Here is a 19,237-nt window from a genome sequence, read left to right as displayed (position 1 = left end):
TTTTTGAACTTATTAACTTATTTTTAGAAGTTTCTCCTAACTCTGCCAGTTTGTAGCTTCTTTTAGCCTTTAGACAATGTGTCACCAGTAACTCACTAAACGTAACTAAAACGTTTAATTTTGACATTTTTGAAGGATATTTTAAAAATAATGCCACCAAAAAGATGAAGAAAAATAATCTAATGTTCAAGAAAATAAATTAGCATAATTTCTCTATAAAAACAGCTGACAGTAGAATGATGTGGTTTACTGTAATTGAATCTGTTCAGTGTAATTTTCTCTTTTACATTAATAATAACATACAGTTATGATCGTGACAGTGTAAATGAGTTGTGACCAGTAAGTAATCAAAACTGGACTTCAGGCCAAAGACAAATCTGCAAATGTGATGAAACTTTTGAGGATGCTTAAGAGAGCAAAGAGGAAAAACTCATGGAGACGAGCTGCAGCGGCCTCTGAGCGACTCGTGTGCTGGCCTTGAGGAGCAAATCTTTCCAGAATCATCTCTCCACCTGCAGTATCTTTCTTCTAAACCGTCCTACATCCTCCGTTTAAGCAAATCCTAAGAGGAGCAGGCTGCCCACTCTCCTCAGAAAAAAATAAAGCGCTCAACAGAAGTTTCTAAGTGTCTGAGGTTGTGCAGCGTATTCTTTAGAACGAGAGTATGATCCTTCCCACGTTTCCGTGTGTGTCAGCCTTTTTTACATACTGCACAAACAAGGTTTTGGATGAGAGTGTCCCCGAGATGCTGTAAAAACTCCAAAAATAAGCTCGAGGAGGCAAAACATCTCCCAACAGAGAAGCTGCTCAAAAATTAATTTCTTATCCGGAGTGTGAGTTAACGGCTTGAAAATAATTCAGACTTTTACCAAAAAAAAAAAAAAAAAAAAAAAAAGCATCCACAACAGCTGTCAGTATGAAGAATATGAAAGATTTAAATATTCTCCATGATTTATGGAGTGCTGCTACATCAGGTTTAATCAAATAATTCTGGGTGCACGGCACATCATTTCTTGTAGATGTAGGCTATGTCTGAAAATAATAATAGTGGCACTTGTCTGTCCCGAAAAGCCAGATCAAAATAGATGATTCTTTGTTCTGTTTTGAAAGGAGACCAGCATGAGCACATTAGCCAGCAGGTAGCCTCAAACAGCCCATGCTGGCTGCAAGATGGTCTCCTCATTTTTGTCATGAAGAGGCACAGACACCGTGAGTCAGCCTGGCTCTGTGTCTGCTGCTGCCGCTGCTGCTGTAGGGCCCCTCAAACATTTTCTCATCTGGCTCCAAATCAGTGATTCCGCGCGAGCTGACTGTGGTAGTTTCTCTGTTTTTAAGGGGGAATAACCTACTTTCAGAGAAGTGTGGATATGGTCTACCCACCCGTACAGACTATGCACCATTTTACGCAGGTTTATTGTTTCCATTTTATGGCAGTCTGAAATAGACTATCGATTTAACTTGTCCTATTTCAACTTTGGCCAAGATTGGATTTTTAAACGACTTGGGCTGGGCGTCTCTCCGGCCGACCCGCCAGGGAGCAGAGGATCACAGGGACTGTGTGACTCGCAGGTCGGAGTGCGCAAAGCAACGCGCCCCTGTGATTCATCCGCAGTTTCCAGACGGTGCGCAGGTGGAGGCGAAGAGGAGAGGAGGCAGCCGCTCAGGACGGACGGATGAAACGGCCACGGATGTTCAATGCGCCTAAGATTTATTCCACCTAAGGAACAAACAGTTTTTTTTTCTCCCCCCCTCGGTGCTGCCTTGATTTGGAACCGCTGGCTTGATTTGGCGCAGCTGTAACCCATTTTTCCTCCATGACAAAAGTTTGACTGTTAAAAAATGATGCTCTGCTCCGCTGCTGTGTTTTCATGCAATGCTGTGGATTCCGGCGTCAGCGTAAGTGGCCAGTCATCACTTGAGAAATAGCTGCGATTCTTTCCGTCTTAATTTCGGTGCCAATTTCAACAAACAGAGGGCTTTTATTCTCGCACATCATCGCTCGCCCGGGATTGCATCCGTGTGAATTAATGTCGCGCCCGATAATGGACTTCCTCGGACTGTACTTCTTGCAGCTGGCTCTTATTGGTAAGTTGAACAACACTTGGAATAAAATTCGATGTAGTTGAACTTGTGCAAAATGAATGTTGTTCTGCGGATTTTCGCTGCAGCTCGTAGCCTGTCAGAGCTGTTTTCAGCCTAAGCTTCACGCTCATTAGTGCAAGTCTAACGAGCCCGTATTCGCTTGATTTTTTTGTCAAAGTTGCATGATTATATATTTCGTTTTCTGCCGGATGAGCCGGTTGTGTTGATGGGAAGGGGCGCACTCCAGGGTCCCGGGCAAAGCAGGGATTCTGTCTTTTTTTTAATGGACCACACAGAAAGACCGCAAAATATTATCTGATGGCTGACTGACAGTAATGAAGCGGCGGGACTCGCCGGATTTTCTCCACTCACGATGCTCTTTTCTCATCCTGCCTGAGCACATTTTTGTGTCACCCTGCAGGCAGCAGCCCTGCACGCGCTTCCGTGTCCTCACATGATGTGAGAAAAGATCAGGAAAGGGAAGAAAGCCTAATAACCGTTTGTACCACCTGAGCCGCCGCCACTGCTGCTGGTGCCCAGTTCGACTGCGAAAACACCAATGCGGACAAGTGTGTCTCAAAGTGTTTGTGTGTGTGCGCGCGCGCGTGTGTACCAGCCCGTGTGGTTAGTTGTGTGCGTGCGCGCGCGTGCGTGCGTCCGGCTTGCGCACCTGCCTTTGCAGGTGCATTGTGTTGGCTGTATGTGTAAGCTGGGGGGCGGAGCGGCGTGGCAGCCGGTGTGTGCGGTGTTTGGTGCGTGTGTGAGCGCGCGCGTTTGTGCGCGTGTTTTTTTTTTTTTGTTTTTTTTTTTTTTGTGTAAGAAGCATAAAGCTGCCCAAACAAAGTGTTGTGCAGGATCAGAACAAACACTTCTCGTCAACGACCACCAGCACTGCACACACACACACACAAATCGTGTTACCTGTGCTGCTCTCATTGTGCCAGCTGGTGCCAGTCATTATGTCAGTGCTGTGTTTAGCTGGTCTGATTTAAAATTCTTCTGTGGTACAAACTCTGACTTTCTCTGATTCTGCTGCACTCTGTTCTGTAAAAAAAAAAAAAATCCTCCACAATGGAGCGAAAATCCCTTCCTGCAGAGCGAATGCGGCTGGAAACAGGACGTACGGATGGAAGGATTTCATATTTGTGCATTTATAGCATCGATCATGACAGCTCTACATCTCAGACTCCATTTCCCTTTGCTGCAGCTGTGATTTCAGCCACACATGAGGCACGCTGAAAGCAGCCTTGAATTCTGGGAGTAGGCTGGAAGACAAGATGCTCCACCACCTCAAACCCTGAACACACACACACACACACACACACACACACACACACACACACACACACACACACACACACACACACACACAGCACTCCTGTCCACCATTCTTTAAGAGAGTGATGCTATTATGTCCCCCTGTCTTCCCTCACTTTTCACATCATATGTAAAACATGTGTCAGTGTGCTGCGCTGTCACTCAAGACATGAGCCGGGTGGGAAAGTGAAAGCAGGATGTGAGAAGGGGGGGTCAGTCAGTCCCAGTCTTTTCTCCGCAGATGCTCTCACCTTGTCAAATAGATGTGTCAAAATGGAAGAGCTTTCTCGCCCAAGGCCTCATGATCCTGTCCATCAGCCACACAGGGAGGCAGATGCAGAGAGAAGGGGGAGGCGATCAAAGAAACCGAAGTAGCTTTCGCCTGGAGGTTGGAGAGGGGAAGAGGAAGGTGGTCCTTTGAATCCACGAGGGGGGGGGGATCAAAGTAGGAGGAGCACATGAGTCTTAAAGTGCTGTCAGAAATGTTAGGAGTTGATTGCACCTGAATGATTCCTGGAGAAAAGTGGGAAATACAAATGGAAAGTTTGGAACGTGAGTTGCCAGGATGTGACGATAAAACGCAGGACGGCGAGTTCACCCGTGTAAGACTCATATGATTTATTATTGTATGTCCACGTTCTGCATTTAGTGTGAGTATTTGTGACTGCATAGTGCTTTATTTATGTTCGTGCTGCACTTTCTGTGTTGTCTCATTTGTCATGCAAAGTAGCACAGCACCACTTGAATTGTAAGTGAAACATCAAACACCATAAAAAAAACACTTTGATTAATGGGCTGCATGTTGTTATGTCCAATTAAAAGCACTGGAATGTGTGAAAAGTCATATTTACAGCTGAAACTGGAGCTTTCATAGAGCACTTTAAGGAAGCATCAGTTCCTCCAGCAACTTCTGCCAAAGTGTCTTTGAGTGCGCTCGCTCCTTGGATGTTGTGTGTGCAGACCGGCTTAGCTTTACTTCAGAGGACAAACCTCGACACCCTACTCTCCTTATGAGGACCTTTGGCTTTAAGAGGATGTACTGGCTGTTATGTGCGTGTTTTTTTTGCGTACAGCTCTCTTCCCTGAGCTTCCTGCAGGACTGACTGAGGACTGTGAAGCGGATGTATGAGGTGGATGGCTGCATGGTAAGCGTGCTGTGTTTTTTTGCATGTGGTTAACTTGCGAGGGTAAAAAAAAAAAGAAGAGGAAAAAAAAACAAGCCTCCATTTACGTCAGATTTAAATTAGCATATTTACTGCTCAGTCTTGTGATGCTTCAGTGATTATCTGCCCGCGCGGCTCTGAACATTTTGCAATCATTACTGTAATTAGTTGACCAGGTTCATCTGCATATTATTCTTCTCTAAGTAGTAAGTAGTGAATGAACACAGCCTACCTCACCATTTGCTGCATGGCACAGGGTTTGTACTGTGTTACATATGGTGAATACTCTTATATGCATGGCAGTAATTGGCTGGAAAGCAGTAATAATCAGAAACATAAACGACTCACTACTTGAGGGTGGTATGTAGATTCTTCTCAGCGTGAGTTAGTGGTGATTTGTTCCTCACAGGGGTAGCAGTCGTGGAGGCAGGGTGTGAACACTTTGAGGACGCATTAAAGTGCAGGATCTCTTCACAGAGGCAAACCGGTGTGGCCGTGGATTCGATTCATCGGGGTGGGGGGGGGGGCAGCATCATAGCCTTTAAAGAGGCCCAGCAGACTGAAAAGGGCGTCCGCTGCTGATTTGTATCATCAGCCTGTTTTTGGCAAACAGCTGATTATCTGCAATCTGTTCCAAAATGGTATCTGTCCAGTTACATTCAGAGGGGACATACGACATGAAGACCGCATTGCTAACGCTACAATTACATCATTACTAACTGAATTGTGACAAGAAATGTTCAGGGAGGAAACATTTGATCCTGAGTGTAAAATTATTGGATGTGATCGGTTATTCCACACGAGAGTCATGACGGATGATAAAAAGCAAAACAACCGAGCGAGAGCCTGAAAAGCTAAAGGTCAAATGTGATACGAGTGTCTGGATAATTACTTCAGTTTAAAAGTAGTCTTTAAGTAATCTGGTTGTAAAAATGATATTATTTATCTGTTTTTACACCATCAGCCATTTTATACTGTCGCTAATCATGGTTTGGCTGTTGATAATGTCAGAAAAGTGCTTCACATCGCTGATTGGAACTAAAGAGCCATTTTGATTTGGTTTTTTAGGGCTCTGGAGCAAAGTTACCCAAACGTAATTAGAGTGTTGAGACTACGGCACCGAGAGTAAGCTGATTGCTGATTACCATTCCTCACTAGGTAATTATTTACTGATTAACTTTCCAGTCCAGTTGAATAGATTTTGAAAGTAGTCTGCGTGTACTTGGCTTTGTTTTTCCCTGCAGTGGAATGAGCTCACCTGCAGAAGAAAAGTGTAGCTTTAGATGCTCTTAACACTGTGAGAAATCACAGGTTTAATATTTGAATTCCTGGGTTTTGGTTTTTGTTTTGCTTGGTTTGTCCTCATTTTCCTCAACCTGCTTTCTCTGCAACAACTGACGTGTAGTCTCTTATATCTTTGCTGGTGTTGACACCTGCACGGCTTTGTTGCGTTTAGATGTGAGCTTTACAAGCGGTCAGGAAGACTAACGGCAATCAAGGATTTTCCATTTGAGCTAAAGTTCTTGCAGGCGAGCATGTGGCTTCATTGCCACCACTGTCAGTGTGGAGAAACTGCTCTGCCTGCCTCCTCTGAGATGGATTTCTGTCTGTGTGGTTATTCAATGTGAGTGCCAGATGGTGGATCTGGATTTATAACAATAAAAGCTTTGCTCTGATGGTGGAGGGGGCTAACACTGTCGATGGCAGAGATTCACCCCGACACTTGTGCCAATACTGACCTTTTTTTAGCTGAGTGGGTATCGGACATGACCCGACCGATTAATTACAGTTCTTATGAAATTCAGTCACAATGGGCCACAAACTCAGTTTTTAGAACCACATTAGTACCTTGTGACAGGATTCTGCTGAGTTTCATGCAGTGAGGATGCAGATTTAAAAATTCGGAAATGAAGGAGAAAAAGTAGGATCAGTGCGTGTCTTGTTGGTGGTTTTGATAGTTGTAAAATATTAAGACTTGACTAACAAATGCACAACCAAAATGAAAGCTGTGGCATTTTTCTATGGTTTAAAAGTCTTAAAGCTGCATTAATGGCTTTTTTTGGCCACTAGGGGGCAGAAAAACTCCAAACAAGCTCAAGGAAACACACCCCTGACACATAGCTGGTGAAATAGTTTGCCTAGCATGTTAGCAAACTGTTACCCAACGCGCAGACAAATTCATTTAGAATAATGTTTGTGTCCACCTGAAGAAGACTCAAACCAAGTCCTACTACAAAGATCAGAGCTTTTTGCTAAGCAGCTGCATCCTGCCGCAGAAAACTGAGACTGAACTCTGTAGTAAATGTGGCCTAAAACAAAGATAATGAGCTAAAGAGGCTAAAAAGTTGAGGAGAAAATGCATCAGTTGTTTTACGCGGCTGTCTTTGACCCTCTGAACTCACACTGAGTCGATGGAAAAGTGAGAGTTTTGACTGGTGTGTCTTTAAAGTGCAGTAAATGTCAAGAGTTTGGCATTGGGAAATGGCCTTGCGTTTCATGGGACGGTGACAGGCACTCTACAGGTCATGTGATGAACATTTAGCTCGACATAAATCGCTTTACATTAACTTAAATTAAATTAACAACCCCTCATACAAGCTCACGCAGACACAGAGGCCTCCTGTGTATCCAAACCGAACTCCTGCTGTCGCTCTCAGCGCTCCTTCAGCCTCATCACTATGCTCCGTATGAGAATGAATAATTTGCTCCTTGCATGTTTGGTAACCTTGAATTGTGACAGATAATATTATGGGTTTTAGCAAGTATGCGCTTTATGCATTTATTCTGACAAATCTGAAGCCCACCCCCTCACTGCCACCCCCTCACACATGTATAATTCATACTCGCCCTCCTCTCTCACCAGATCCTCATAGCTGGCGCAGCGTTGCACAAACTTCTTGATTTCTCTTACAGTGGATACTTCTCCGTGCCTTCAAGTTCCTCTGACAGAGGGAAGCGAGAGAGCGGTGTCGGAGAATTACAGGAGCAAACATAGCGGGAAGAGGAGGATGTGAATGCAAATAAGCCGTGTGTGACAGGAAGAGAGGGGATTTATTTTTCCATGAGGCTGGAGCTGTCGTTGGGCATCTAACAGAGAAGCAGATACGTATCCTCTGTAGAGCGTCTCACCAGAGCCGAGTTGCTCTTTAGATCCCCGGAGCGTCGTCTCGGTTTCCAGCCTTGAATTTAGTGTGCTGCCCCGTTGAATTTCATTTAGGCTTTCCTGATTGTTGTGTATGCGGCACCTGTTGCGCCACATCCCACAAGGAGAGATGGTTGAGATGGCTCACCCCAGCCTGCACCCAGACTCTTCACATTCACAGATATCGTTTTGGACGCTCGATCCATCCTTGTCTGATTGATTTGTTGATTTAATTTGTCACTGTCTCCTCACTGAGATAATGCTTTGTCAGTTTTTGGGAAGGCTGGCTTTTTAACTGTCATGACTCAACGAAAGAGTTGAAACATGAAGTCAGATAGCTGCTGGTGTGTTTCACTGCTGACTAGTTGACATTTATAGCCTGTTGTTCTTTGCTGTCTTACTGACTTTCTCACAGCTTTGTGTTATCTCTGCCAGGACAAGTATAATACTGTATGTATAAAGAGCAGATGGAAGCAATTACAGGCCATCGGCAGCGGAGAAAAGAGCGAAATGGAGGCCCTGAGATGGAGATAAACATTCCCTGGAATAGAGGGAATCAAACTGCAGCACTGATGCTTGTAGGAAGGATTTTGTGGGGTGAAACCAAAGTGACAGTTCTCCTTATTATATTAAAACCCTGTCATTTCCACTGGCTTTTGTTGAGGGACGATTATGCCACAGAGACAATTACCCTGCCCTTGCCGTGCTAAAAGGATATGGCATTTACTGCCACTGTATTCCAAAGCCAGACATTTAACTTTGTAATGAAAAGGCTGCAAAATGGTCCAGGCTGATTGTGAGAAAGCCTAAAAGGCTGCAATTAATCAGAAGAAAAAGTTTAGTGAGTGGGGGGGAAAGGTAGTGTAGAGTCGGCCTGGCAGAGGGAATGACAAGTGGTAATGAAAGAAGCTAGCAAGGCTTCAAGGCCCTTCGTCAAGTGCTCACAGCACTTAAAGCCTGTAAGTGTGTCTGTCCGTGCATTGCAACTGGTGCAAAACCATTATCCAGATGCTTACAATGCAGGCTCTTATTGCGCCGCCATTTTATTGAGAGGGGTGCGTGAGGTGACAATCATATTCTCATCTCGCGTAGGTGAAGCAGACATGAAAATATAGCTGATAATCACAAAGCCTCTGCTTCAACGTACATGATACATGATCCATGCATTAGTGACACACGCAGCTGCATGCTCATGTTCAGGCCATCCAGAGCTTCATGTGCTTAAAGAGAAATGTCCTCAAAGACTTTTATGGCTTGTTGCTAAGAGACATTTCCTCAGGTGTCCAGTAAACCGTCTCCGTAGCTGTGTACCAATTACATAATACGGTTTTATAACAGGAAATTGTGCATTATTGTTGCACATCTCAGTCAGACTGTGATATCAGAACGCTGCTGCCACTTCACAAGACAGCAAAACGTTTTTTCCAAAAAAAATTAAGCTTTTTTTTTTTTCTTTGATTTGTGACGAGTTCCCAGAGATGCTTCACCACCAGACATAATTAGCTTTTTGCAACTGTGAGCAGCTCCTCCGTTCCCTTTTTGCGTTGCATTGTGGGACGGCAGCGCTCATCAACAGCATGCTCTGTCTGCCTCGTCTGTATGGTGACTGTTTGGAGTAGAATTGGGACACGCTGTCTTAAACCTGACGAGGATGGCGTCTGGACAAGTATGCAGCTGTCGTCTAACACCGTGTTCTTTTTTTGTTGCGGTGATGTTTAAAAGTGAGTGCTGCATCGACCATGGAACGATAAATGTATGTTTTTTTCACAGCGGACAGTTCATGATACAGAACGAGCCTGTTGACATTTAACTTCTACGCTGTGTCTGCTAAAGCTAGTCACCCTTAAAATGTCCAGTAAAGAGTTTCCTGCCGACTCATGTTCTTGTTTTGTTGGCACGGAGGACATGAGTTAATAACAAGGATTCATTGCAGACATTGACTGGACAGAATCATCTGTCAGTTAGCAGAGAAATACAGTGTCATGGCATCTTACGTTGGAAAATGTCTGTCAAGAGTCGATAGAAATCCGTCTGGGAGTTTTTTTGTTGTCCTGCGACAAACTGCTTCTTAGAATTTGATGGAAAGGCTCGTGAGTGGGTGACTGAAGAAGAGAATAAAAGAAAGTTCAATTGATAGCTGTGAAATTGATCAAAAAGCTTAATCCGCCGCTACCAGAGTTCCAGTAGCAATCTTTGTTTGGGCTCAGATTCACCCTGTAAAACCGGTTGAAACATCTGTTTGACTGTACGCCACACACATCATCACTGTAGCTGCACGGCTGTCTTTGAGGATAATGGATGTGTTCTTTATTTCAACAAACTATAGGCTTTCTCAGAGTTTCTGTTTATTTTAATGGAAAAAAGTGGCTTATTTCATTGGCTCAGAGGTAATCATCAATGCAAAAACCAGATATATAAAAAAGATAATTACATGAGAGACACAAACTGGAGCCAAGGCTTATCCATCTCGGCCTGTCACAGCTCATATTTAGGTTAGGGCGATATTAAAAGAGTTGCTCCTCCACTTGCCATCCTTCTTTTCCCCGAGAACCCCCAGCAAATAAGAGCAGGCCAGCGGGAGGCAGAGGGGGAGCCGAGATCCCGTCTGGAGCAGGAGCCGAATCGAGATGACATCTTACAGCCTCTTCTGCAGGGGCCCCGGGATCTGGGGAGCTAATTGGTTTCTAATCAGAGCCGCAGCTTCTGCTGTGGCGTTCCGCTCAGCCTGTTGAGATAGAAATAAAGGCTGAGTGTGAAATCGGGACTCAGGAATCAGGTTCAGTGCCAGGCTGTCAACTGACTAAGCCAACGGGAGGTGGAGGAGGATGGGGATGCGCGGAACGGGCCAAATCGCAGCAGGCGATCCACCCAGCCTGTCTCAGATATGTGCCAGATAACATTCATGAGGGCTAATGAAAGAGTGTGCGGCTCGACACCCTTACATGGTTTGTGCTGCGTCGTCTGTCGTGGGCCGATCAGCTGATAATATCTTCTTGTCCTGCGTGTTTCACGTCACCAGCCAGGCAGATGGGCAAACAGGCGGAACACAAAATCAGAAAAACTGGAAGATGTTCAAGATTTCATAAAGATACAAGAGGCAAAAAAAAAACAAAACAGTTTATTGGCAGTAATTATAGAGACCATATGTTCTCCAATATCAGTTTGTATTTTTCTGTGACCTCGAGTCTACTCCACCAAATCACAGCATACTGCTAAAAACAGCCTTTAAGTGATGTTTGGGACATTTTAAACCATATGGAGCAGCGAATGGGAGGAGTTACCTCAGGGAATCCATGGTTCCAGATAGAAAAGTCCTGTTCTTTTCTAAACACAGTGTTAGCTGACTGAATCATCAGGACAAATAACGAGAAACTGAGTACATTAAAACTGAAGAAGAGACATCCACTGGGTCTCCCAAGTTGAAGCTGAACGATAGCTTGCGTCGTCTTCTCTCTGCAGAGCTGATAGAGCTTTGTGGCTTCGTCAATTCGAGCGACCTCTTTCACACACTCGACTCATGCGACCCGTCCTTGGTGTAAAAATATCGAGCAGGAGATGAGGAATACCAACAAACTTCCAACCTCAAGCCTGAAAATAGCACGTTGAAGTTTTAAACAGGAGAGAGAAACCTGACATAGATGTTAGCAGTAAGAGCAGATTTAATATTTGATCAGGTTAAATGGTTGTTTTTAAACTATCAATACATTTATATTCTGCAGACCTTGGGATGGATTCAATCTCATATGCAGCTTTTTGAGGGTCTCCAGTTAAGCTGAGAGTAAGACGGGGCAACCCCTTCCTATCTCCTCTCAGTGGATCATCTCCCTTCAGCTGAGCTGATAAATCCTGCCTTCGAGCTCTCTCTTCCCAGCACATCTAAATAGTTTTCCTTTTAGATTTATTTCAGAGGGGATTGTAGTGATTGACGTGCTGCACACAATGTAATCAGGAATTAGTTTCTTCCCCGTTTCATCCGGGACATGTTTGCTTTGGCCACTGGAAGTCGTGTTGCAGAGTCTTTCTTGGATGGACACATTAGATGTCGTGTGTTTTGAACATGTGACTTTCTTGCATTGACTTTTGTTTTAAGCGTGGCCTGCTGCTTTCTATATGATGCATGTACTGAAAGATCAAATAAAACTCTCCTCCAAAACTGAGCGTCTGAACAGATGACGTCAACACGCCGTATGCTCGGTTTTGTTTTTGTTTTTTTAAGACAGACCTGAAGATAAGTCGAGGCAATAAAACTAAGGTGAGGAAGCTTAGTAACACAAGACTGAATGTAAATAGGATTCAGCGGCAATGAAAGGTACAAAGTGGTCTAATTAAATCCCTCTCGATGTGAATTCAATTTCCCCAGGCCTCATGGCATCCTGTCAGTGACAAAGAGAGCTGCCTCTCTTTGTCTTCCTCTGAGTAAATTCCAATTAGGTGGTGGGTGTATGTTGGTGTGCCAGTCAATCACAGTCAAAGCCTGCGTTTTAAAGATGATGACAGTGGCAGTATATTGACTCCGGCCCTTTTCGGTGCCTCTTATTTGGAACAATAGACAGTTAACAGCGATATTGATTTTCCTTTATATGCTTGTTGAGTAGGACTGTGGGTTCATTTAGAAACCGGCCACTTGCAACTCATCGCTCCGAGGGTTTCTCGAAAATATTGATAACACTCACGCAGCCCTTTGTGCTGTAGCAGCTTCTGCAGCCAATTAACACTGGCATCCACAGCTAAACTGATTTTCATCTCTTTTGAAAATTGAAAATGTTTTCCCCTGGTGTTATCCATTACAGATCATTGTGGCATTGCAGTCCGCCATGCACTCGCATTTATTTTTTAGTAGCACTTGTAAGCGGCGTGGAGGTGACAAAAGGGAGAAGCAGCAAAAGCAAATGCTGCTGTGGAGGAGGACAGTCAACACCTACACCTGTCTTAATCCGATTGGGCCTTTGGAACAGAAGGGACAGATAAGACTGCAGTTACACACACACATACACACACACACACTTGGATATTTTCTTCAAATCGAATTACCGATGCCTGTTGCGATGGCCAGTGACGGCCCCCGTCATCGTCTGCGTTTGCCTTCAGAGAGCCTCATTTATTTTGAGAAGGCTTTTTTTTTTTTTTTTTTTAAGACACGCTCCCTCATGTGGAACAGTGAATATAAGATATAAAACCCGCCCGCCTAGTGACTTTGGGCCATGGCGAGATCAAACGACAGAAGGAGGAACTGAGAGCTAGAAGAGAGGAAGAAAACCAAAGAAAGAGCGAAGGAAAATATTGGAAGTCTTTTCCACACGGCTGCTGGCTCGACTCACTCCCCCCCCCCCGGTCGCCGCGCGTCTCATCTTCGGCTTTAATTTGCTGCTTTTAACCCATCGCCCCTCCCCCCTTTTTCCGTGTGATCCTTGATCCTTGCCCTCCATGGCTTCAGGCTTCGCTACTGAAGTGTGACCCGACCCGCTGCCGCCGATTTAAGGTCGCTCACCACCATGCCAGTGACCTTTCGCAGATTTCAATTATTTGATAATCCGCTGCATCATCTATCAGCCAGATGGTCAGGTATTACATTTTTCACCGGCGCTCCAGTAGCTACATGAAACACAGCTTTTGGGGTTTTCTTGGCTTCACACACTATCAAAGCTCTGGGGCTTTTATGAGGCTTTTTCACTGTTCCTTAATATCGCTGCTGTCGTGGAGATGAAGGACTGTGAGGAGATAGCCTTGAAGGTCAGAGACACTTGACTTACTCAGATAAAACTAGATAGTATCTGATTAAGGTAATGGACACGGTTTCTCTCAAAGGCCGGAGAGGAAGTGAAGCAGAGCCTGAATGGCGTTGCAGCAGGTTGGCTATCACTGTCCCATCCTGCAAGGCAGCAGATAAAGTGAAAGCCCCCTCCCCCTGTCAGCTGCTGTGACCTCCTGTCTGATCGGCAACCTGAACAAACCCAGGGTTACATGTTCACACCGTGGAACAAGTCGCCATCCGATCTTGATAACCGCTAGATTGGATGAAAGCCATGGAGCCACAGAAGAATGCTCCTCGGTCTACTCTGGCCTTCGTGGGGTTCACGAGGTTTCAGCCCCCATCAATATCGTTTAAAGACTTACACAGAGTTACCGTACTCCAGCGTTCTGAGCGCTGTGTTGTACTACACTCCCGCAAAGGGGGGGGGGCTAAGGGCCCAAAACGCATTATGAGACCAAGAGGCTGGCCTCAGACAGCGAGCCAAGAATCTGCCAGGGCCACAGCCATGATAGATGATGAGGCGCGGCGAAGGTTTTATTGAGGCTGTAGCGTGGCTTGTCGTGACAACCAGAATGAATGAGATCCTTGGCATCTGCGGGCACTGTCACCCTCCGGCTCCATTTTTATTATTACTTATTCACGTACAGCAATAATGTTGGTTCAGTTTCTTCCACTGTCAATTTGCAAACTTGGCTGTTCAACTGTGAGTTATGCAACACTTGGACAAAAAAAAAAAAAAAAAAGGGATGGCGGCTAATCAACGTGACGGTGCTGAGAATATTTACAACCTTTCTTGGCTTCCTGGAAGTCTTTTGCACTTGCGGATGGAAGGAAGCATATGGAAATATGCGAACACACATCTTGACTGTAGCAGCTCTCCACTGGACCCCTTGATTGGCTAAATGATAAACCCATCCTCCTGCTATTCACAGTTTGATGATATTTGCATCTAGTGATTGGGGGTTTCTCCTCACTCACTGTGATATCAACCATCCAGTGTCTGTTTTTGTCCCATTTTCAAGTGATAGTCTGCTGATTTGATCATTGCATGGCAGAAAAATATGTCATTGCGGTATTACAACGTACAGTAATACCTCAATGGATTCCAGAGTTTCTATCCATTCTGCCCTGGTTGTTATGTGAAGATGATATTGCTCTCATCAGCTTTTCCTCCCTTCCTGAAGTCGTAGTTGTCGTTGTTGTTCTAAAAATCACATCCTCCAACCAGATAACGTGTTTGATTAAATGAAGATGGTGTTTAATGGCGATGAGGTTCCAACCAAGGTGATTCCACTGTTATTAGTGCTTCACCACGACCCCCCTTACAGGTGGTTGATAAGTTGTGAACACATTGACATATCATTGCAGTTTAAGTTCATATGGTGAACAGTTGCCTGGTTACAGATTCAGATGATTAGTCTCTGGATGTTCGTCACTATGAGCGACCACTTTGTCGTTGATTTCACTTTTTTTTTTATACATTGTTGCTGTAAAAATATAGATTATAGCCACTTAAATGTACCAGTTCAACAATGTAGAAATGTTCCTGTACAAGTCCGGTATTTAAAAGTTTACATAACATCCAGAGGTGTTATTACTGGTAAAATGTATTTAGCCTCTGTGACTGGTATTATGTGGATTTGACATGATCATATAATGAGGTAATGTCAACACATCAGTGCGTCAGTTACTGTTTTATTCTGTTGAGTTTGACTTTCACCACCAACCATCTTATTGGTTCCCAAACTGCAGTCGAGCCTCTCCAAAAGGTCTCTAGATGAATCTTAGGGGTTGTGAGAAGATTAATGTGGTAGGATAGAAGACACACATTTGTATTGATTTTTAGTGATTTTTTTTCCTCTAATCTTTGCTTTTTTGTGAAATATTGGAAACCGAAACCTCTATGGGCATCAACGTGTTATTGAAATAAAACCATCCTAGAAGTTTAAAGGAGAAATGTCCATGGTTACCTGTCAGTATCAGGTCTGTATTGTTCAGGAGAGAAGAGAGAAACAGGGATCATGAGGATGATGACGTGCAGCAAAGGTCCCTGAACAGATTCAGACCTCCTCCTCTTTGAGTTGCTGGATCGTGGGGGCCGTTTCCGCTAACTACCCGGTCTGTTGCGTGAAATGGTTTAGAGATGAAAACACGGACTGAAATGATGTTATTTTCTGGCCCGGAATCGAATCGAGGCAGAGGCTTTTTCACCAGGGGAAACTAATTTTTAGGAGAAACTAATTTTGACAGATGGCAGGAAACAGCTGCTTGATGCTGCCGGTTTGAAACAAATAGAAACGCTTTCATCGGCTCCGAATCGCTTCAACGTTCTGCCAGTCGGCGATAGCAAAATCGCCAAATTTATTCAGACGAACTGTCTTTACTGTTTTCACTGATGTAGCTCTGCTTTACTCAGACCCTGTTGTGGTTTCCGTGTCCGGTGTTGATGCATGTACGTGCGAGTCTGGCGAGCGGATGCATTTGCGAATATTGTCTCGTTCGTGTCTGACATTTATGTTTTGAAGCGGTCGAGCGAGTCATCCGGCTCAGCGTTCGACTGCCACGCCTCCTGAACAGCACCGCTGAAATTCCAACTACCCGCCTGCTAAATCCTCCGACCAGAGTCATGTCACACTGATCCCCAGCCCAGTCATTAGGGCCCATTGAGAACGGCTAGCATGTTCAGCTACGCTTGACTGGATGATTCCCATTTATCCTCAACCCCCCCTCCCTCGCCGCTCTCTTTGGAGACAGGAGCTGCCAGGTTCATCTGTTTGCCTGTCTCCTGACTTGTTAGAAGCCCCTGTCAGCCTTGTTACTGAGCCTGCTGATCCGTGGCCATAAACCTGTGCAAAGGTGGAGAGGTATTAACGAACTAGGGCTTTACACAGCTGTCCGACAAGTGGCTGAAAGCCCAACATCTCCCTCAAAGCGTGGACACATTCACTACTGACGCTGTTCGCAATAGCCGAGCTGTTATCAACCTTAAATAGATCAACAAATCAGCATTTCCTCACTGTTTGAGTCTGCCTTTTGAATTTTAAAAGCTGACTTCCACATGCAGACAGATGCTCCGTCTGTTCCATTTACAATATTGGATTGTATCTGAATCATTTTGTGTAATGACCCCAAAGTAATGGTCTATGTCTACACTGCTCAGTAAAAGCAATGAACTGGTACCGTTTCTCAGCCCTGTAATCTCCCACTGTCCTCTAGTACCACTTTATTGCATCCAGGTCTGCTGACTTTAATATCCTGGTCTGTTAAATCAGTACTTTTCACCGCTGGCTACGCTGCTCTGTTTCCGGCAGTTGCTGTAATTACCCCTCATGGAATCAGTTTTGTCGGTGATGTTTACCAGACAAAACAGTGAAAAAAACAATCTACCCGAGGTGGTGAAGACGTGTCTGACCCGCTGGGAAATCTTTACGAGATCAACACCATTAATTACTAATGGAGAATTCCCGTTTGATATGAGTGTAAGGCCAGTGCACGTTAAGCATGCTCTGCACATGTGACTTGACATTTAATGAGTGAAAAAACAGATCATTCCTCAAAGTATTTAGTAGGTTGCTGATATTTATTCATGAGCTTCTCTTTTCAACTTTTATCTGTTTTCTCTTTGTTAAACCCATCTGGACCCATGTGTGTGATTCGGTTGCCTCTGTCCACTGCACATCTCGTCAAAGAGATGTTACCTGTCGCTGGCACACTTTTGTCCGTCTCTTTGCTTTGTGACTTTCATTAACAGCAAGTAATGTTTGCGAACACAGCGGCAGCTTCTGCGTTTATTACCTCTCCTGCCAGCGCTCGCCCAGAAAGGAAAGCGCTCCCTTCATCGCTGCCCGGTCCGAGAGAGAGCGCGGCGTAAAGAGTTGTTTCGAAGCACTGAGCGTGTTGTGCGTGAAACTGTGAAAAACGCAGAAAAGCTTGGAAACAAACGTGTGAAGCTGTGTAAGTTTCTCGTCTCAGGGCCCCTTGAGTCATCTCCCTGCTGACCCTCATTCTTAATGCTCTCGCCTCTGAGAAATACAGACAGAAATAGAAGAGGGGGGGACAATCGGAGGGGGAGGGTTCAGCATCGGCGGAGAAGGGATGAAACGAGAGAGCTGATTGTTAGAGGGATTAAAAGGTGAGGCTGGGGGTGAACGAGAGACGGAGCAACTGCGAGATGAAGAAAGAGAGAGTTGAGAGAAAGTAGACGAGATTAATTAACTTATTTCCAACAACAGATCCTATTAAAGTTGCTGTCAGCAACCCTGAAGCACTCACCGACTCGCAGTAACTTAAACTGAATACTTCATGAGCTTTGCTTTTAGACTCACTGTCATATGACGTCGGGATGTATAAATATATGTGCATACAGAGGGCCGCGCACGCCGCCGCCGCCGTTAGCTCCTCTGGGCTTCTTGATTGCTACAGCGGCGCTATCTGTTGCTGTGCTGTTACAGAGGGCGGCAGATAGCGAAATGGCAGGTGGGTCTGTAAACACAGCGTCTGAGTGATTCAGTGCAGCAGGCGTTTCTCCAGGTCTGTAATGGCAAAGAGCCGCGGAGCCGGGGGGGGAGTGGGAGTGCGGGGTGAGAGGCCGGTAGCCGGGGGACGCCGATGAAAGATTGATCAAGGAGGCCGATGCCTTTTCAAGGTGAGATCTCAGTTCTGAGGGAGGAAGGGACCTCATCCTCACCTCCTCACCCCCTCGCTTCGGCTTTCGACTTCCTTTTCTTTTTTTTCCCCCGTTCTCGGTGCTCCAGGAGGGAGGAGGATCTCGGAGAAGAGAATGAAGCCGAGCTGAGACAGCAGGAAGTCTCAGATTAGGGGAGTGAACACTTGTCTGTTTTCTTTCCCTGGTGGACAGAATAAAGCTGTAAGGCTTTCCCACTGCACTTTTTCAAACGTTTTGCTCCCTGTGGAATATTTTGGTGAGTGCCCCCCCACACACACACACACACTTTTTCACTCTCTCCTTGCCTTTTATGTTTTCCGTTCAGAGCAGCCGTGAACCCGCTGAGGCTTTTTAAACATTTGTAGAACTCTATTATGTCTGTCAGCATCATCAAACACAATGGCAACAACACCTCTGGGTGCTAATCTTCACCTTCCCTGATATTTACAGCAGCACCATTTGATCTTTTACATCTTCCTTTTACCCCCCCCCCCCCCCGCTCGCATGCACGCACACAGCCGTTGCTTGGAATCACACAAGGTTTGATCCCACTATGACAAAGCTTTCCCGACACTTGAAAAGGCATCTCCCCGCTGCTCAGCGCTCACATGCATTCCCAACAGCGAGCGATGGTAGTTGGCAATAAGTGCTAATTTCACATAATTGATTTCCCCTCTCAATTCCATTTAACAGAATGTAGAGACCCTAATTGGAGCTCTGTGTCATTCTGCCCAGTGTTTTTCACTTTCCATTATATCCTTTATTGGCCTTCAGGGGGAAAGAAAAGAGCGTCTGCTTCAAAAATGGAATTCATGAGATGTATAGCGTAGCAGCGACGGGCTGCAGACTGCAGGATTTCTGTGATTTTAAGTTTGTAGGTTGAATTCTGTGGGTATTTCTGGAGGTGGAGCATAAATCAGGAACTCTCTGCTTCCCTTAAGGGCTGTCAAGGTGCCCTTAATCAAAGCACTTAAAGGGAAATTACCCCTCAGACACTTTTACGCTGCTAAAAATCATCTGTTTTTGTAAGGGGATTCCAGAATTTCTGTCTGGCAAATAATTCCTTCAAATCTTGCATCCACTTTTTTCTCAATCTGACTCATCTTCCACTATTT

General features: G+C 45.0%; 1 protein-coding gene across 1 annotated transcript in view; it reads left to right on the top strand.

Annotated features, from left to right (window-relative positions):
- The first annotated feature begins 1,954 nt into the window (after positions 1-1,954).
- The window catches only part of gfra4a (GDNF family receptor alpha 4a), a 125,272-nt gene continuing 107,989 nt past the window's right edge, over positions 1,955-19,237 (top strand). The window contains exon 1 of the mRNA XM_041954285.1: positions 1,955-2,085. Coding sequence (XP_041810219.1) covers positions 2,028-2,085 — 58 coding nt within the window. The 5' untranslated portion in view covers positions 1,955-2,027. The remainder of the gene's footprint in view (positions 2,086-19,237) is intronic.

Source organism: Chelmon rostratus, chromosome 15 (genome assembly GCF_017976325.1).
Source record: "Chelmon rostratus isolate fCheRos1 chromosome 15, fCheRos1.pri, whole genome shotgun sequence".
Lineage (NCBI taxonomy): Eukaryota > Metazoa > Chordata > Actinopteri > Chaetodontiformes > Chaetodontidae > Chelmon > Chelmon rostratus.
Note: the sequence above shows the minus strand (reverse complement) of the source record. Positions and strands in the feature narration are given on the sequence as shown.